Source organism: Lissotriton helveticus, chromosome 9 (assembly GCF_964261635.1).
Source record: "Lissotriton helveticus chromosome 9, aLisHel1.1, whole genome shotgun sequence".
In the NCBI taxonomy this organism is placed as follows: domain Eukaryota; kingdom Metazoa; phylum Chordata; class Amphibia; order Caudata; family Salamandridae; genus Lissotriton; species Lissotriton helveticus.
In genome coordinates, this window is record NC_136070.1 from 1,261,069,450 (window position 1) to 1,261,088,071 (window position 18,622).

An 18,622-nucleotide genomic window follows, 5' to 3' on the forward strand; every position below is an offset into this window, starting at 1 on the left:
GGTTAGTGAAGGGTCGTACCTTGTACGAGAACCAAGCTATCGGCTTAAAGATCTGATCACAAGCAAGATGTGTGAGGGCGTTCTGCGGTTGATTTTCTGCAGGAACAAATTTATGCAGAACAATTTTGTTTAATTATTTTTAGAAGTCTGCAGTTTGACTGTTAATTGCACAGTTAAGGCACTAGGAAACCAAACGTTGACGGAAGAAACGCGGCTAAACTATGAAAAGTCTAAAACATAAAATTGTTAGAGTAAAATGAAGAAAACCATGTCAAAATGACTATAATGCAGAATGGCAGCAGTATTGGAGTTTCAAGACAACAGTACAACATCCACTGTAATTCTAACCAGGGTGTAATAAGGCATACCACATGCACCATCCACCCACCCGGTTACCACCAGCTGCCCCAAGAACTGGAAATTAGGGTCCCTAAAGAAGAAAATAACATGTTCCCAAACCATTCCGTGTTATCTTTGTTAAAGTATAATCACATCAGTTTGATATGGGGCTTTAGCATCTTAAAATCCATACAAGAATAGCAATATTCACTTCAGTTAAAATACCTTTTTTACTTCTTTGTAGTATTTCGTTTGCTTCTTTTAAAGTCACACCAGCTGGCGCAACCACAAGATCTTCACGTTTCGTCATGATCTGAAATAAAAATGGAGGAAAAACATTGGGATTTTTTTTTCCAACGATTAATGGTTAAGCAAAATGCATATCAAAATTCAATTACAAAAACATCTTCACCATTCCAATTTTATTGATTAGACCGGTTTGCAAAGACTGGATGCACAAAAAGCCACAACACCGAACATTACTGCCCTTGTAAACTAACAATCTTGCCCGATGTGCACATGCAAGTTACTAACCTCGTGAAGAAGAAGATCGTGCTCCTCTTCTTTCAGGAAATCAATGTCTCTGGAAGATATTATTCCGACGAGTTTACTTCCCATCTTCCCATTATGCGTGATTGGAATCCCACAGAACCCATGTCGGGCTTTTGCTTCAAAAACATCCCGAACTCTGTCTTTGGGACTGAGGACGACTGGGTCTGTGATAAATCCTTGTTCATATTTCTAAAGAAAAATAAAGGTGTGGTTAATAGTTTTTGATACAGCACTTGCCAGAGTGACTGAGTACTTAAATAACAGTTTCACTGAAAGGCCTGGTGCAAGCAGTCATGTAGACAGTATGTACGTTTGCAATTAACATCAATCCAAAGGTAAGGCACATACAGGACATCTCCATCAACATTTTAGGTTTATTGCCATGACAGCATACAAGGTAATGCAACGTTCAGTATTACTTGGGTGATGACAATAGACAGTCTTGTAGCTGCAAACAGTTAAAAGAAAGAAATGCTAATATATACCCTTCCACCCCAATCACAATTCAGATTTAAAACTAGCATTCATGGAAGAAAAAAAAGTGCATGTAGTGCAGATGCTGAAATTTTAGAGATATTTTACCTCGTAGTTCTACATGATATTTTAAAATCATTTGCTTTTTAGAAAAACTAGTTGGCTGTACCTCTAGAGAGCAGAGCTTTCGGTGTGCATCCTGTTAGAAATTGGATTTTTCGGCTAGGGCATGTACCAAAGTCAGGCAGAAACCATCACTCTAGTAAGGATAAGGGAGTTACACTCTTAAAGTAACCCTTGCTCACCCCCTTAGTAGTCACCCCCCGAGCAGTCAGGCTTATCTTAAAGGCAGTGTGTAAAGCATTTGCACATAACCAACAGTAATACAGTAAGTACTACAAAAGGACACCACACCAGTTTAGAAAAATATCCAATATTTCTATATATTTAAGACAAGACCATAAACGATAAAAATCCACAATACATTACTTAAAAATCTGCTTGAAAAAAATTGTTCCTTGATGTCGATCGCTCCGTAAGAGGCTATCATGGCATCGTAAGCAAACAAATCCAAACAGTTCTGGCTGACCGCACGGTCGCGGGCCAGCTACAGTGTCAGGAAGAAACCGCAAACAGTACCTTTTAGAAATGCAGGGAGTCTGTGACCTCTCGTTGAGCTTCTGAAAGCACAACATCTGCAGCCATCGGTTCCAGAGGTCAGTGCAGGAGTCGTCGGGGCCCTTGAAGTCACAAGCGTTGCAGGCCGAACGCCTTTCTGTTGAAGTCAGGAGCGCTGGTGTAGTCAGCGAGACCAGGGTCGCGGTGCGAGGTGAAAGTGGTGCTCGCCGCAGTTCTGGAAGGACACGATGCAAGCAGCGGTGACGTCGTGGCTGAAGTGCTGTCATCGGCTGGCGAACTGGAGTCGATCGTGCCGGCGTCGGTAGGCCAAGGCTGTGGTGCGGGATGAGGGCGGTGCGTCGTGTAACTTTACGAGTTTTGCCCTCGAACCACGGTGCAAGCAGTGGCGTAGATTTTGACATGGAGCGTCGCCGTCAGGGATACCTAGGCGTCGTTGTGAAGCGAGGCGGTGTAGAGTGCGGGGCTCACAGGTCACGGTGCAAGAACCGGCTTGTGGCAGCGTCAGCAGGCGTGAGACCAGGGAGGCGGTGCCCTCTGCGGTGCCTTCTGGACACTTAGTTGGCAGCGGCGTCGTAGACGTTGTCTGGTTGCTTTTCTTCCACTGCAGCACAAAACACAGTCCCCAGTGCTAAGGGCAGAAGAGTTTGAAGTCTTTGTTGTTCCTGAGACTTCAACAGGGGGCAAACTCTACCTCAAGCCCTTGGAGAAACTCACAAAAGTAGATTGCAGAAAGTTCAGTCCAATCCTTTCACTGCCCAAGACAGAAGAAGTGACTGCAGGCCAACACAGCAAAGCACACAGCAAAGTGGTAATTCCTCCTGACATCTTCTCCAGCTCTTCTTCTTGGCAGTCTTCTTGATCCAAAAGAGTTCTAAAAGGCAGGGGGGTCTGGGCCCCAATATTTATATCCCAAAATCCTTTGATCTCTTAGGCAGAGAGTGTCTTTGCCCAGCCAGAACCAGTTCTGCCTTCTCTGGTGTGACTTCCCATCAGAATGTGGAGACAGCATGGTCAGAGGCAGACCAGGCCCTTTAACGTGCAAGGAAATATCCTCCCCCTTCCCCAATTGCAGCCCATATCTAGTCAGCCCTTTCCTGACCCACCCAGACAATCTGGAGCCACTCCTGCACCCCAGCATTCTGTCATCCAAAACCCAGACAGGCAATCCACATTCCAGCAGAGGCACACGGGATGACTGAGCAAGAAAATACCTACTTTATAAAAGTGGTATTTTCAAACAGAATGTAAAAATCACCTTCACTAAAAGATGCATCTTTAGATTCTGAGTTCTGGCATACTAAACTTTATTTTCCTACCCAATTCCCCGGGCCAGTTAAGTTTATAAGAGGTTATAAACAGACTCCCCAGTCTGTCCTATGGGGAACAGTTAGCTTTGCAATAGTGAACTATGGCCAATTTCGTTTTTCGCTATCAAGACATGCCACACACACCAGGGCATGTCCTACCTTTCACATACACTGCGTCCGGCCCACAGGGAAACCTTGGCCCTACCTTGGGGGTGGCTGACATGTAACAAAAGGGAAGCTGAAGGACTGGCAAGTGTGTGCACTGGCCAAGTCGACATGGCAGTTACAAACTGCCCGCAGACTCCGCAATGGCAGGTCTGAGTTACCTTTTACGGGCCTTTCGTGTGGGTTGCACAATCCCGTGCTGCAGCCCACCAACGCCATTTGATTCACAGGCCCTGGAACACGCAGTGCACATTACTAGGGACTGGCACATAAATCAAACCGGCCAATCAAGGAAACCCCAATCCATAACACATTTTACCACAGGAGCACTTGCACTTTACCACTGATTAGCAGTGAGAAAAGTGCACAGAAACACTAAACCACCACAAACAGAGTCAAAACCGGGAGTCAGAAAGCAAAAAACTCTGGGGAAAAATGCCAAAAGATGCCAAGTCTAACATCCAAATAGCCTGATGCATGGAGCTAGGAATGAAAATAATCTGCCACTGCAAACACCCTATAAGTACCAAGATGTCTCGCCATCACACCGCCTACCCACCCAATGTATTTGCTTATTACACAATGCTGTCAAAAAAAAAAAAAAAAAAAAAACTTTACTTCCATGCAACTGCAACACAAATGTTTCACAAAAGTTAAAATATCTGCGTCATTTGTATATGGGCATCACGGTGGAGACTTGCCCCAGATACCATTCTTCAAAAGCAGTTTTAATACATAAGTTATGGGAATGTCCGAGATTAACCCATTACAGGCCATCAATACACAAAATAGTGAATAGTGTTGCCCCGGTGAGGAACATTGACTCAATGAAGTATTGTCTGTTAGGATTGGGACCAAAAGGGAAGAAGGGAAGCCCAGTCCGAAAATTTGCAACTCTGGCTCTGATATTAGCTAAGAGAAATATTACTATGAGATGGAAGACTGCCAAAACACCGTTGGTATTAGAATGGTATATTGAAATGGTTAGATGGGGCAGGGCAGAGGGGGCTGAACTTAACAGGAGGAACATAGGGGATTGAGTAAGAAGCCCATCTCAATAGAATGTGAACCTGGAATAATTTATAGCTACGGATGTGCAGGCACAATAGACAGTATCATGTAGAATTACTGGTGTCATCTGCAAAATTATGATGGGCAAGAAGTAGGATGTGGTACGTTCGTTATACAATACACAAGATAAAGAATATAACTGTTCTAATGTACAAATGTTTATACTGTAGTGCTGGCTACTGAACATATATAACAATGTAATGCTGAGTCAGTAGGGGGGGTGGGAGCGGGTAGAATAATTTAGGATGTGTTCCAGCTACTATGGGGAAATGTAAAAAAGACTAAACCCCGGCACTCTAAATGATATGGGTACAATTAGTTAATAGATTTAAACAAGCAAAGAAAACAACATATGATGAGAGGAAACTTCCAGAGCAGGGATTTAGTGGACAAAATAGAATCAGATGATTGCATCAGAGACACATATACTGTTTTTTTAAAATAGTCTTTGCATTTCGAAAAAGTACAACTTCTTTTGATGTAATTGAAGTTTCAGTTCTTGACTTGGTAGCACTGAAACAGCCAATGCGCGTTTCATCACCACCGTGACTTCACTCAAGGCTTGCAGTAGTGACAGATGAGCCCGGCAGGAGGCTTCAATTCTGGCTCTATATTCTCAGATTACTGAGGATCCCTTGTCAATGCTCGAAATTGAAGGTGTGTGAGCTGGGAAAGTAGTTCGATTGGCAGCTCAAATTTCAAAAGCTGCAGATCCCCCAGTAAGCGTTACAGGCGAAAAGAGCTTTGGAACTTAATCCATATTAGTGGCCAACTCCCAAGTCCAATTAAGAACCTGTATAGTGGGGTTTATAGATAGAGTATATGTTTGATCGAAGAAGTAAGCTGCAGATGTGTAAATCTGCAGACTGGTCTCTAATTCGATGATAGAAGTTCTCAGAAACTGTATTTCAAAATAGAATTCCTGTATTCATACGGTATTAGTGTCTTCTCAAAAGTAGATCAGGAAGTATAAGGAGAAATCTTTGACGGGTGCTATGATAAGACCCAAGATAGTTGTCCGTCCGTGATACCGGCACGCTCGTTTCCTGTATCAGAGAGGGGTGGGAGCGGGTAGAATAATTTAGGATGTGTTCCGGCTACTATGGGGAAATGTACCTGCTATGCACAATTGTTAGTGTGAATTGTAATGTTAAGAAACTTAATAAAAATGTGTTACAAAAAAACAAAAACATTTGTAGTTGGGCATGATCAAAGTAGAAAATACTTAATCGTACTTGTTGCATATGTGGCTGCAAGGCACTCATGTCTGTGAGAGAACAGCCCAGTAAAACACTGGAGGAGGTAACGCACTATGTATAACCACTGCAGTCTCACTTTTTTTGAAGGCAAGAGTCAACCAAGGATTTCACTCAATGACCCATGAGCAGTGTACAATCGAATGAGTAACGAGTCTTGAGGCACTCTGCGTCATCGGCAAGTCCCAATATCAGACACTGGAAGGTGAACCTAAAGAGTAGGCTTGTCACCTTAATTCACAGTCTACTTTTAGCAAGCAAGCATGTCTTGCAAAGTATTGAAATTGAACGGTTACTGTTCGGACTCTATATGAAACCGTTTGGTGCCCTTCTCACAGAAAACAATATCTAAATTCACCAATATGCAGACAACTCCACTTGAGTCTCCTCTGCCTCAGACATCCAATCACAAACACTGCCTGCACATCATCGACCTGTACATCTAGCCCCTACCTGAAGTTCAGCCCAGCCAAGAATAAATTCATATTTGCACCAAAAAAAAGAAATCCAAATATTGTGTCAATGACATGAACATGGGTGGCTTTGAACCCCAACAATCCCCAAATGCCAATTCCCTCCTAGAGACATTTGGGAACATTAAGGGCACTCCAAGGTAAGAAGTATGCTGATTTTGCCACAGGAGGGGGAATTTCTGCACTCCCATTTATATAATCCCTGTTATCTAATGGATGCATTCATCATGCTCATGGATCACTGGCATTTCACGATCATGTGCAAATAATCTTTGAATAGGAGGACTGCTGGAATAGTGAGCTATTTCCCTGTTCACTGGTGCCCCTCCGATGCAAACTAGGGAAGTTAGTCCCATAGTTACCGCTCCAAGGACTTTTTGTGACAAAGTTCGGGATTGGTAAAGTCGAAGTGTTTAACTCCCACATTAGATCAATGTTTTGTATAAGAGATTAGGAAAAACAAACTGATGAAATGACATGCTACATTAGGTGTGCGTTGAGTGAGGTGTAATGGTAGTGTTACTCATGAGCTTGATATTGGAGTATTTGTCACTCACCTAGCAGGTCAATGTGTACTTTTTTGGTTTTAATATTGTAACCATAACTTCCAAAGAACCGAGGTTTGTATTCATTGTCATGGGAATTTGGTTTCTTACAACACAGATTTTGTCTTCAAAGTGAAATATACAAATTAGCTATCAAATCTGTGTAAATTACAGAACAGAAAACACCAACTGATTTACAAGTCTAATGTTTATGAGCAGTCTCCAGTAAAAGAGTTGAAGTTCTAGAGCCACCTTGAATCCGTGCGACACAATACAAGAAAATTAAATGACAACAGACCTTATTACACGTGACTTGGAAATCATTCAGGATTCTGAATCAAACTAGATTGTGCACTTGAACCAGGACACAACCTTGGTCATTTTTCCATGTAAACTTTGTCAGTTTGTAAATGCATTCTTGTTTTAGAAAAATCACTAAATGAAATGGATCACTAAAAATTAAGTGAACTGAGACTTGTTTGGTCTTTCAGATCTAGGTCAGTGTAGTGATCAGGCTTACGATTTTACATAACCACTGGAGCGTAATGTGTGGAAAAGTGTTCCTACGCATCTTTTTCTGATTTTTGTTCCAAATCACGTTTTACCTTAACCTCTGTGACATCTTAAGTCAATTTTAACAGTACTTTATGGAACAAACAACAAATTTACAGAGAAGTGAATAATACCTCAATTTTTTATTATTTTATAAAACATTTTGGAAACACTTTAATATGTATCATCTATTTACATATTAAGAATCAAAGTAAAAACTAAAAGTAACGAGCTTTACAGTATGGGTGGGCAAAGGGACCATGCAATCTTCCTAGACTAAACCCTCAAAAAGATTAACACGTCAATGCTATGTACAGGACACAATGTCCCTAGACTAATAAACCGTAAACAATTAGCAAATCTATCTTAAATTAGCTCAATACACCGGTCCTTGATACATAAGACTGCCCCACCCCTCCCCCCTGGCCACAATCTTTGGGATGAAACCCGGAGAAGCTTAATAATCTGCATGGCACACAACCATGAAAGCAGGTTACTGCAAAAAAACACTTTCTCTGATTCTTTCAGCAGTTGATTGTGCCAAGCGAAAGCACTAGGTAAATTACATAGAAAAGCAATTTACAAGTCAAATTCTTAGGGCTGACTTAAGTTACACACCGTAGGATAAGACAACTGCAGCACACATTCCTGGACAGCGACATGAGCTCAATTGTGTGTAGTGGGAGAGGCTGTTAGTCACCTATAGCCCCCAGCTGCCCCAATATGAAAGGAAAGCACAGCAAAGAAGGCTGCAATGTTTGCTAGTAGTTACCTCCATCAACAGCTTATGCCCAGATCACTCCGTACACTCGTTCCCTCACCCTCCACCATTCATCACCTCTAATGGGCGCCACACATTCACCTCGATCAGCACAGGCTCCGACTCAAAGCACAGAAATGTTCTCCCAGAGTTTTTAACCTTGTCACACCCAAACAGCACAATGTGTCAGGAGTTGGTCACAAAGTAGGCACAGCAAGAGTCACAGAAAAATGTAGCAGAATATTGTTTGCTCATTGACATGTAAAGGAAGCACTTTAAGCATTGTAAAGGATTTCAAGATATTCTGCACAATGGTAAGACTTTTCTAGCACATATTACGCTCTTTGACATTTAGAGTAACAAAATAGATTCTCACCATCAGAGGCTAGTTGTCAAAATCTAACAGTTTTTTTTTTTTTAAGTTTACCTTTACTTTCCGCACTTCATTTGCCTGGAATTCTGGAGTACAATTGTGATGAATAAAACCAATTCCGCCTGTGAGCTGCACATAAAAAGAGCAAATCAGAGGCAAATGACCATGTACACATTTAAAAATGTTACATCACGTGTGGATAAGCAAATAAAAAGATTATGAAGCAAATGATCAGGACCGGTTAACATTTACCACAACCAGGGCATAGTAGAAAATGCTATCTACTGAAGTTTAGCACATCAACCCTGAATAAGACATTCAAATATGGCCCCATCTCACCCTATTTTGAATCTTTAAACTTCTGAAAACTCAGGTAATCGCATAACCCTGCTTATCTGGAGATAACAAACTAAGCAATCTCTAAAATGGTTTTGTTGGTTCCTTATGACAGAATTCATTCTGATAAACATTAGAGGCTAATCAGTAGTCACTTGCAACCGTGGCCATTCATGTGCTTACATTTTCAGGATCCTTTAAGCATATACACCATTAAACACAAGTCAAAGCTCAAAAGCCTGGCTGTGTGTGGCAGAGCTGGTGCAATTGCCCGTATCCTGGTGCACAGCCTTCATTGGCTAATTTTGTTCACGCCAGCTTTGCTCCCCATTGCTTGACACCACTAGTATGCCTTATGGAGTTTGAGTAAACTGCCCTCCCACCACTCCACTTCAGTGCTTAAAAAGACCCTTCTACAAGGAAGCTCACTAGATGTATACAGAAGACAATGATTTTAAATCAATCTGGGAACACTCAGAGTAGCAAACATCTTAAGATGAAGGTCAAGTGACTCAACCTAATCTGTCAGACGATAGACTCTGCTCCTGGGACCAGTTAATCCTTCATTCTCATCTTGGATGTGACCGGACGTAATGGACAAACACCAGTACAGAAAACATAACCAGCAACAGATATTAGACAAGGACCTCTCTGTACATATTCCATGTAATATATATATATATATATATATATATATATATATATATATATATATATATATATATATATATATATATATATATTCACACATGCTAACTGTATACAACTCGGTCTGCAGTCTTCAAAAAATAACTTTGGTTCTCATCAGTCACTTGCCAGTTTAAACTACTGCATGCAGATCATACACATTTTAACAAGCCCAGAACTGGACAGACTGGCTCTTTCAACCAGTCACGGAAAGGATTCCTTCCTGCTAGATTTGCTACCAATCAAAAAAAAAAAAACTTATGTTACCTGGCCCACAAGGTGCTACATTTTGTCACCTGGCTATCTCACAATCATTTTCCATCTGTGTTATTACAGAAGACAGAACAGCCTTCCACACTCTTCTTGCTACCTAGATGAAAACCATTTGCAGCTAGATTCCTCGATGCAAGCACATCTGGAGCTCCCTCCATGTACACTTAGGAAGGAACAAAATCTTCCAAAAGTTCCAAAGTCCTAAACGGCCTGAAAAGAGTGCTTATGTTCCAAGTTACCATTCTCACATACTACTGCGTTTCATGCATGCAAACCAGCCATATATTACTCCAAACTTCAATGCTGCCCTGCCGTACCAGAGCTGGCACATGGTCATTTGGAGCTCTAATAAAGGTCTGCTGACATCAAGTAGTGCAGCTGCAGCACTTATCTGCTGGATCCTTCCCTACAACTGCAATTTACCTTTTTATAGCACCCAAAAGAATCATACCGCTGCATGCCACACTGTGCCACTAAATAAAATTAACTTTCAAGATTCAACTACGGCCACTAAGTATTATGTACCCATGGTAAATAGATTTGTAGGTCTTAATGTCAGTTCAAAGAATCAGACAATCCAGACAGTGTTACTCCTACTTCCTAAATGTGGAAGAAGCAGAAAAAAGCCACTCAATACTCACTGCCATTGCAATAGCCATGTTAGCCTCAGTGACTGTGTCCATAGGCGAGGAAACCATCGGCGTTTTCAAAGTGATCTTCTTGGTTAGTGCTGAAGTAAGATCCTTTAAAGACAAGGACAAAAATGTCACTCATATATTTCATAAAAGACATGCTACGAGCAAGTGATTAACACATTTAAAAGCAGGCTGGACTATTTGTGCAATGTTCCAAATGTTCCAGGAGAGCCAAGAGGTTAAAATGAAGGACAAGCCAGAGAATCATGTATGCGAAGAGATCCAAAATACTGCTAGACTACGCAAGGAGTACAAAAATAAAAAATAAAAAAAGCAGACATGTGACATCTTGTCCCCTGCACATACTTGCAGGTGACTTCTTGTCCCTTGGAATGAAGTCCTTCAGGTTATGGCAACAGAATGAGTGTTCAGCTCTCGACATAACAGGGCACTTATACAGCCGACTGATGGGGATTACAAGAAAATGTGCCTACCCAGCCTTACACTTCTGGAAGTCAGAGCTTCCTTTCCTTTAACAATAACACTATTTTACTTCCCGCTTCACAAAGGAATCTTTATTCTATTTTTGTTTTAATGCATGTGCTGTGTTTCTCCCTCCAGCCACGAATACCTTTGCTAGACTTTGCCCCTTCTGTACACCATTTCAAAGACTTATTGTTGTATTCCATGTACACTGCAATAGTAATTTTGCTTCTGTCAAATTCCTAAACATGGTGGATCTTAGTGTCATTTGATCTTTGGATATGTTTCATGAACTCATCCCTCAGTATTTGAATGCTCAAAATATGCATAAAGATTTTTCAGACACTCATTTGCCACGACAGGCTTCTTCCAATCCATCAACCATGCTCTAAAGTTATTTTCGATGTCACCACATGGCGTTGCTATATAAAGAAAAAAACACAGTTGATGGACAGAATGTAGAACAATGTCATACATTCACCCCAGTACAAGGATCCAAGGACCGGTTTCTGAAGTGGAGTGCAAAAAAACGATGGATTTAGGCCCAGATCCTTGTACTGGGGTGAATGTATGACATTGTCCTACATTCTGTCCATCAACTGTGTTTTTTGCAATTTTCACCCCGAGTGGGCTGGGTATGCTCAGACGTGAGTCCCAGGCTCTCCACACCACTGGAGTCAAACTATCCAGGCTGATGAAGGCTGATAGCCAGAAACCGGTCCTTGGATGCTTGATTCCGTTCTGGGAAAGACATGGCTTGGTAGTTCGGACTGGACTGTTCCCATGAGACACAGGGTCAGCTGATTTGCATATAGCCAGTGTCTAACCCAGGGTGGTGTGGAGTGCAAACAAACGATGGATTTAGGCCCAGATCCTTGTACTGGGGTGAATGTATGACATTGTTCTACATTCTGTCCATCAACTGTGTTTGTTGCTATATAAAGGACATGCGTGTACCCCAATTAGAGCATCTTTTGTTCATTCATTCTGAAGTATTCCCAAATTATTAATGGACTTTGCCGAGCAGTATCACAAGAGTCCTTCAATGGTGACACTCAGTACCAGACCTGGCCACCAGTTCACTTGCGTTCATATTCAGTTAACTATCGAAAAGACATACCCCTTCTACAGACTGCCTTGAGATTATGCAAAAAAGGTTCAGTACTTACCACCTCGTCAGCAGTAAAATCAATGTACCCGGGAAGAATAAGAAAGTCGCTGTGGGAGAAAGAATGCATGGTTTTAAAAGATGGTTTCACAGAAACAAGCAATCAATCAACACATGAGGCTTAAAAGAGCAAGGAAAGAAAGGTTATCCTCCTTGAACTGCAAAGTGGCACCACAGTGAGCAGGAAAGCTGCAAGAAGTAAAGTCAAAAGCAAATCTAAAGCTAGTGTCATTGTACAATCACTAGTCTGGGCTGATTAAAAGTGCGGAGTCCAATTATGAACCCATAGATGGGGGGGGGGGGCAAACAATTGTGAAGGCCATACTGCGACCAATGTTTACTGATCCAAAGATCACGTGGAGTACAGCATCCACCTCAGCGACATCAAATCTAGGCTGCTCTGGCAGCCTCGATTTCATGAAGAGACTGAAGACTGAAGGCACTCCATAGATCAGACTTAGGACAGTGTGTCGAGACAAAGTGCTACACTGTAACTCGAGTCCATACACTAGAGTACAAGAGGACATTGGATTTTCATATTTCTAATAAGAATTATATTTACAAGAAGCGAGCACTACTCAACAAAAAAGAAATCCAACTTGGGCGCGATATGAAAGGCCTACGAAACAGCTTTTCACAGAAAAAGGTAACCAAACTATGAAAGACAAAACATGGAGAAAACCTTTATTTTACAAAATGCCTCATACATAGAGAATCACGGACAGCACAAGGGCCTACAGAACACTGTGGTATGCGAGTAAGAGCAGTCTGGAAACTGGTGGACTTTCCACCCAATGTTTCACATCTGGTTTACTGTTGACTGGACATGCAAAAACCCAGCACTGTTCAACTAATGGTATTAAGTTGAATACCCCCTCCCTTTGGCAGTGAAGCGCACCACATACACAAGTACTGTTAAATCGGACCATGGTGGTCTGTCGAAAGACATATGGTTTGCTTCTATCAAGGACATTACTACATTGAGGACATCAAATGCAAACCAATAGCACCACCGTGGCTGCTACGTAGGCATGCGGAGAGCAGAAAACTGCCCACCCTGTAGTTCCCAGCAGACTAGTGTACAATGTTACAGACAGCTGCATATGTAGGCCTCGGTACCAGGGCTATTTTAAGAATGACACTGCAACACTGTGCAATGCAAGCCATTTCGCACACTTGTTTGTTTTGGAACAGAGGATCCGTTTATTTATAGATCGGTTCAAAATGTTATGACCATGGACAAACTTCTATATGAAAGCCGGAATCAACAGTTGGATCATGCGACTAGTTACAGTCTATGCCGGATTGCTTCAAGGAAGTCAAGTGTGCAATGAGTCAACCCACACTGCTGAATCTAACATAACCCACTGGCAATTGCTCATGACGGCATTCCAGCTAACCTTCAGACCACTGAACTTATCTGACCACTTCCAAAATAAAACCAATACTTGCAAATCTAATTCACAGTAAGTAGCCTGCTTGGTTTCAAGGTGATGCTGTTGCGAACAGCATGCCACTTAAACATGACTTTCCTGGCACGCGGTACAACTGGGAAGAAACAAACTTTAAGGTTTAAGCACCATCAGAAAAAGACCAATTGTAGACGGTTTTACATTGCTCAAGGAAAACTGTCTCTGCCAAACCTAGGATAAGCGCCACTAGAAAATAGCTTCTTGAAGATCTGTAGACATACTGTGCATCATGAAGACCATCCGAGAAACTGAGCAATGGCTGGATGGCACATGCTTGAGTGAAATACCAAAATATTCCCTTCCACCCATACACTTGTTTATATTGCTGTGGGGTAATCCTAATTTTCCATCCAACTTTCAGGACTCAGCTGCTAAATTATGGCATAATCAGGGAATAAAGACCATTGGACGGATATTCGGCCCTCGTGGGTTCTGTACCTTTTCTGCTTTGTAGACATACTATGGTATCCTGTAACAGTTATTTTTTTAAATATCTAGTGAGCCGTGATTTTTTTTCTACGTAACCATTTGTATACGGTCGATGGACAGGAATCTGATATCCAAATCTACTATTTTTCCACAGTAGGCAAGTTATCAATCGGGACTTTACAAAGAATTAGGTCTGCCTGTTGATGATGACCAGCCTATTCTGGCAGCCAAAAGGAGTACCATGCTTTAACAGACTATTTTGCAATCTTATATGAATGTACAAGTCAACTAGCAAAATGCTACAACTAACAGGTCAATAAAGCTAATGAAAACGGGCTGGCTCATTGGCACATGATGTACGCGGACACAGACAGAAGCAGAATATCAATGACACTAAAACCAAGAGCAGAAAAGGACTAACCTAAAGCCCCTCTACATATTTATGATGTTTTTTCATTCAAGAGCTTGACATCCAGCTAAAGCCGTCAGGGCATATTAAAAATCTAGCAAAGATTGTCACAGTGCAAATCTTTTACGCATCCCCTTGACAAAAACCCCTCTTCCCCCTCCCCCGGTTTATCAAAGGGGGTAATAAACACAAAACTTAAAGACAGCCCCGTGCCTACTCTAGTAATTTGGAGAACCCATGTAACATAGCATGTCTATAGGTGTTAACAGTTTAATTATATTCTTAAAGGCTATGGATTTTAACATATGCTTTTCACAAAAAATATGTCAGGCTACGGCCTCCGATGTAAATTTTCATAATAAATTTGACCTTCTGTATCAAATACTTTTCACAATGTACCAATCAGGCCTATGTCCTTTACCACTAATTATTTTGTTTCAACCTTATACTGCTTTCATTTCCTTCATTTGATTATAATGCAACTGTTCTTTGAAAGTCCTCTTCCCATCCCACCATGTCCCATTCAGTTCCTATGAATAAGACTTTCTAGGAGACTAGTGTCAATGAATCCCACAGATGGCTTTTAAACACATCCCATAGTTAACCCTTCTAGACCCCCACCTCCCAGTTGGCAATCCTATGCAGTGGAGCTTCTCTAAATGAGCAGGGTACAAGACCCGGCGGCTTTAAAGTATCCTGAGACCTAGTGCTTGGCTACGATCTATTTGTGGTGGTCTGAGAGATTTGTAACGGAATGAACTGTTGTTACTGGACTTTGTTACTAAGGCGTTTTGTAGGAAGCTTTTATGAACTGTGCTCTTAAACTGCAGGCAGCGATTTTAATTTAACCTTCCTGACTGATAAGATTTCAAAGCATTCTCCTTCATACCATTATTTGTGGTTAATTTAGAATGCAATCTACGTTTTCCGCACATAATGGACTGAAATGTCTAAACAAAATGTAGAACGTTTGTGTTTGCTCGTCTTAGGCTGCAGCACCTGCAATACATGCCTACAATTTGACTACAATAACTTAGACAGTGCTGCAGTGCTCCATCAGGATAACAATTCTACAGTATGTGCCCTTCGGAATCTTCTGCATGTTTGGAATTAGTGGGGTTACTGAGGGATATTCAACCCCAAGGAACCAGAAGCCCCTGCAGCAGAAAACAAGCCTGGGATTGGTCAGCCTAGTTCACAAGTGAGGAGGGCAGAAGTACTAATCGCTCTTCTGGCTTGTAAGGCTTAAAAACATTTCCTGGATCTCATGACTAATTAAACATGCTGCTAGAGTGCATTTTTCTGGACCGTAGCTTTTTATGCAGCAAGCCCGTACATTCAGATAGTTCTAGTTCACCTTAATTGACCAAACTGCAGAGGAGGTTTAGACTGCAATGGAAAACAGAAGGAGAAAGCGAAGCTCGAATCTGGACACCTGTCTCATCCCATTACCTGGTAACTTTACCATGGTGGCTCAGAGCACGTACACAGGGGAGTCACAGCTTTTTATTTGGTTAACGTTTCGTACCTCAGCCTCCAAAACACTACTCAGTCAGTTACAGACGGACAAAACGTGTAAATGCCCTGCCAACTGTAAAAGGCTAATTTCTCCAGGTGCCATACCAAACCACTGACTCGTATGCCTCAGACTCCCCTTCAATGTAGGGTTATTCAGAAGGCAGGGTATCCAGTGAGCAAATACGAGAACCAGGAGATCAGTCTTGCGCTGTTCAGCTAACCTGGAGAACTGCACTAGAACAAAACAGCTAAATAGGTGTGTTATCTCCATTTCTAGAGTGCGACCACAAGTCGGACGTACATGGGGTGGATGGTGTCGCCCGCTGTTTTCACAGGGTGGACGCCGTCCACCCTGCCAAAAAGTTGGGGCCCACTAAAAAATATGCTGAATTTGTGACAGTGTTATTTGCAAACACCGGGACACATTCATTCAGCAGCCCCTGTAAGTTATCTGCTATCGATCGCAACAATGTGCAGGCTGGGCTTTCCTAGTCCCGACTCCTGCTGGGCCCATAACGAAGGCCGAATCTGGAGGGTCATCAGGCCTCCTTTTGTTCGAGTCGCTTGGCTGGGAGCAGTCAGGAGCCTCACACTTAGAAGCAAATGCACTTTGTTCAGTCCCTGTTTAAAAGGCATGCATGCACTGTAAGAATGTCAGATGCATTGGTCTTCCCCTATATTTACACAAAATAAATGTAACTTATATACTGCTTACTACCCCTGAAGAGGCGTTGAAATATTTTAAGTACCAGTATTTTTCTTGTAAAGCACCATGGGTAGAGGAAGTGTGCACTAACAAAAGGCAACACTGTTTTATGAATAGCTTTCTAAAGTGTGAATCTTCAGCCTCAATCAGGAGGGTCTGCGTGTATACTCGAAATCTGCTCCAATGTACTCATGATAGACCTGCTAAACATATATACTCAAGATCTACCTGTGATGTCACGCCGTGATGTTACACATCGTGATGCCACTTGCATTTTGATTAACTAGGTTAGTCCCACCACTTCTTTTTTTAGGACGTGTGTCCTGGGTGTGACTACAAGCCCCTCTACCCCAGTTGTTGACCATGAGGCAATAGTATTGCCTAAATAGAAAAACGGCGTATCATTAAGAAACCGTATGTATTTTGTGTATACACTGTAGGTGTGCACTTCACGGTATCCTCATTGTAGGATTTATTAGGAATGGTATGCACGGGGCTGGACCCCGTGTAGTCCTGATGAAGAGCTTGTAGGGGACAGCTCAAAACATGTTGATACAGACGCAATACTAGAGGAACCAAACTCATTAAGGTCAGGTTTCTCCCTGATATTAACCTCTGATTTTAACCATACCAGCTAGGTGCGGGGGGAAAAAATAGTAGCTCACTAGTTAGGTATTTTGAAGACTTATCCTACCTTCCACTCCACATCACGTAGTCCATAAGTAAGTGCTCCTACGTAATCTGCAAGTTGCAGCGCACATCAATCCATAGAGGATTGAGAGGAACCCCAATGATGAAGTAATTTTTAGGCACAAAACTATCAATCAGAATGATCGCGGCAGCACTTTGAATGGAAATGACTAGAAATCAGATCAATAAAACCTTTTTTTTCACTTGAATTTTTACCTGAATGGACCATTCAGGTAATTTTTTGCGAGAGAGGCATTTTACACACAAATGTAATCCATGTAATTTTGCGGTAACCGTCCATAATCACGCCACAGAAAATTATACGAGTCTCACCCACCTCTAGTAAAATATAGACTGAGGTAGCTTCACCCGAGACAGGGTGGAGTCCATATGCCAGGCAGCCACACTTAGTGGTGCTCCCTAAATGTATGATAGTGTCTTGTAAATAGGAACAAATATAAATAGGAAAAGAAAATACTGCTTGTTCCTGGGTGGAATAAGCACAAAGGAAAGTTTGAGGTGGTTTGCTGCAGTTAATAGGGGGCATGCAGCACTGCAGCTGGCAGAGCCTTTAACAGTGGGCATTGCAGCTGTGGCAGCACCAGTAGTTACCTGCCACAGGGAAATGATGTAGCCATTGCTCCATACGGCGTTCTCTGTATGCGGGTGTGCTATGCTTGCCTGGGTATGCGATCTGTCAGGTTTTATTAAGAGGCAACAATAAACGGGAGGATCTTTGGGATCTCACTGCTAGCGAAGGGCAATGGCACCCAACCATGAGTTGTGGGGTTGCTGGTGCGGTAAGTGCAATTGTTACAAGGTATGTTGGGAGCGCAATGGCGAAGAGAAGTGGCAGCTGTCAGACCATTTTGTGTCCATTGGTCTCATCACATGTCAGTCTTGGGCCTGTCCGCGTTTATACAGTGGTGAATGTTCATGGCCGCACTGTAAGAACTTACTGAGGGCGTCAAATGAAAGTCTTCCATAAAAAGATCTGCGACATTCCCTTCATACTAAAAGCGTGGTACCCTGCTTTAGGACGATGCTCAAGCAACAGCACGGCTGAAAAACCAGCATTTGAAAAAACGAGTGATAGCCTCCAGCAGAGCCAAAGCATTCTTTACTTCAATACACCAAGCTATTTGTCTCAGGGTAACATAACATGTGAATTTGTAAAGCGCATGTTCACCCAAGGGAATCTTGGCGCTGAACCACAGATGTTTGTTACCCAACTCAATGGTACTCATTTCATTCACCTCAGAAGGATGAATGGCTGAGTGGACCCTCTGGGATTTGAACCTGTGACCATG

General features: G+C 42.2%; 1 protein-coding gene across 1 annotated transcript in view; it reads right to left on the reverse strand.

Annotated features, from left to right (window-relative positions):
* Window positions 1–18,622, reverse strand: part of IMPDH2 (inosine monophosphate dehydrogenase 2) — a 336,137-nt gene that overhangs the window by 309,272 nt on the left and 8,243 nt on the right. Inside the window, exons 2-6 of the mRNA XM_078661802.1 lie at window positions 12,090–12,138; window positions 10,444–10,545; window positions 8,561–8,635; window positions 874–1,080; window positions 565–652 (exon numbers count right to left, since the gene is read on the reverse strand). Coding sequence (XP_078517928.1) covers window positions 565–652; window positions 874–1,080; window positions 8,561–8,635; window positions 10,444–10,545; window positions 12,090–12,138 — 521 coding nt within the window. The remainder of the gene's footprint in view (window positions 1–564; window positions 653–873; window positions 1,081–8,560; window positions 8,636–10,443; window positions 10,546–12,089; window positions 12,139–18,622) is intronic.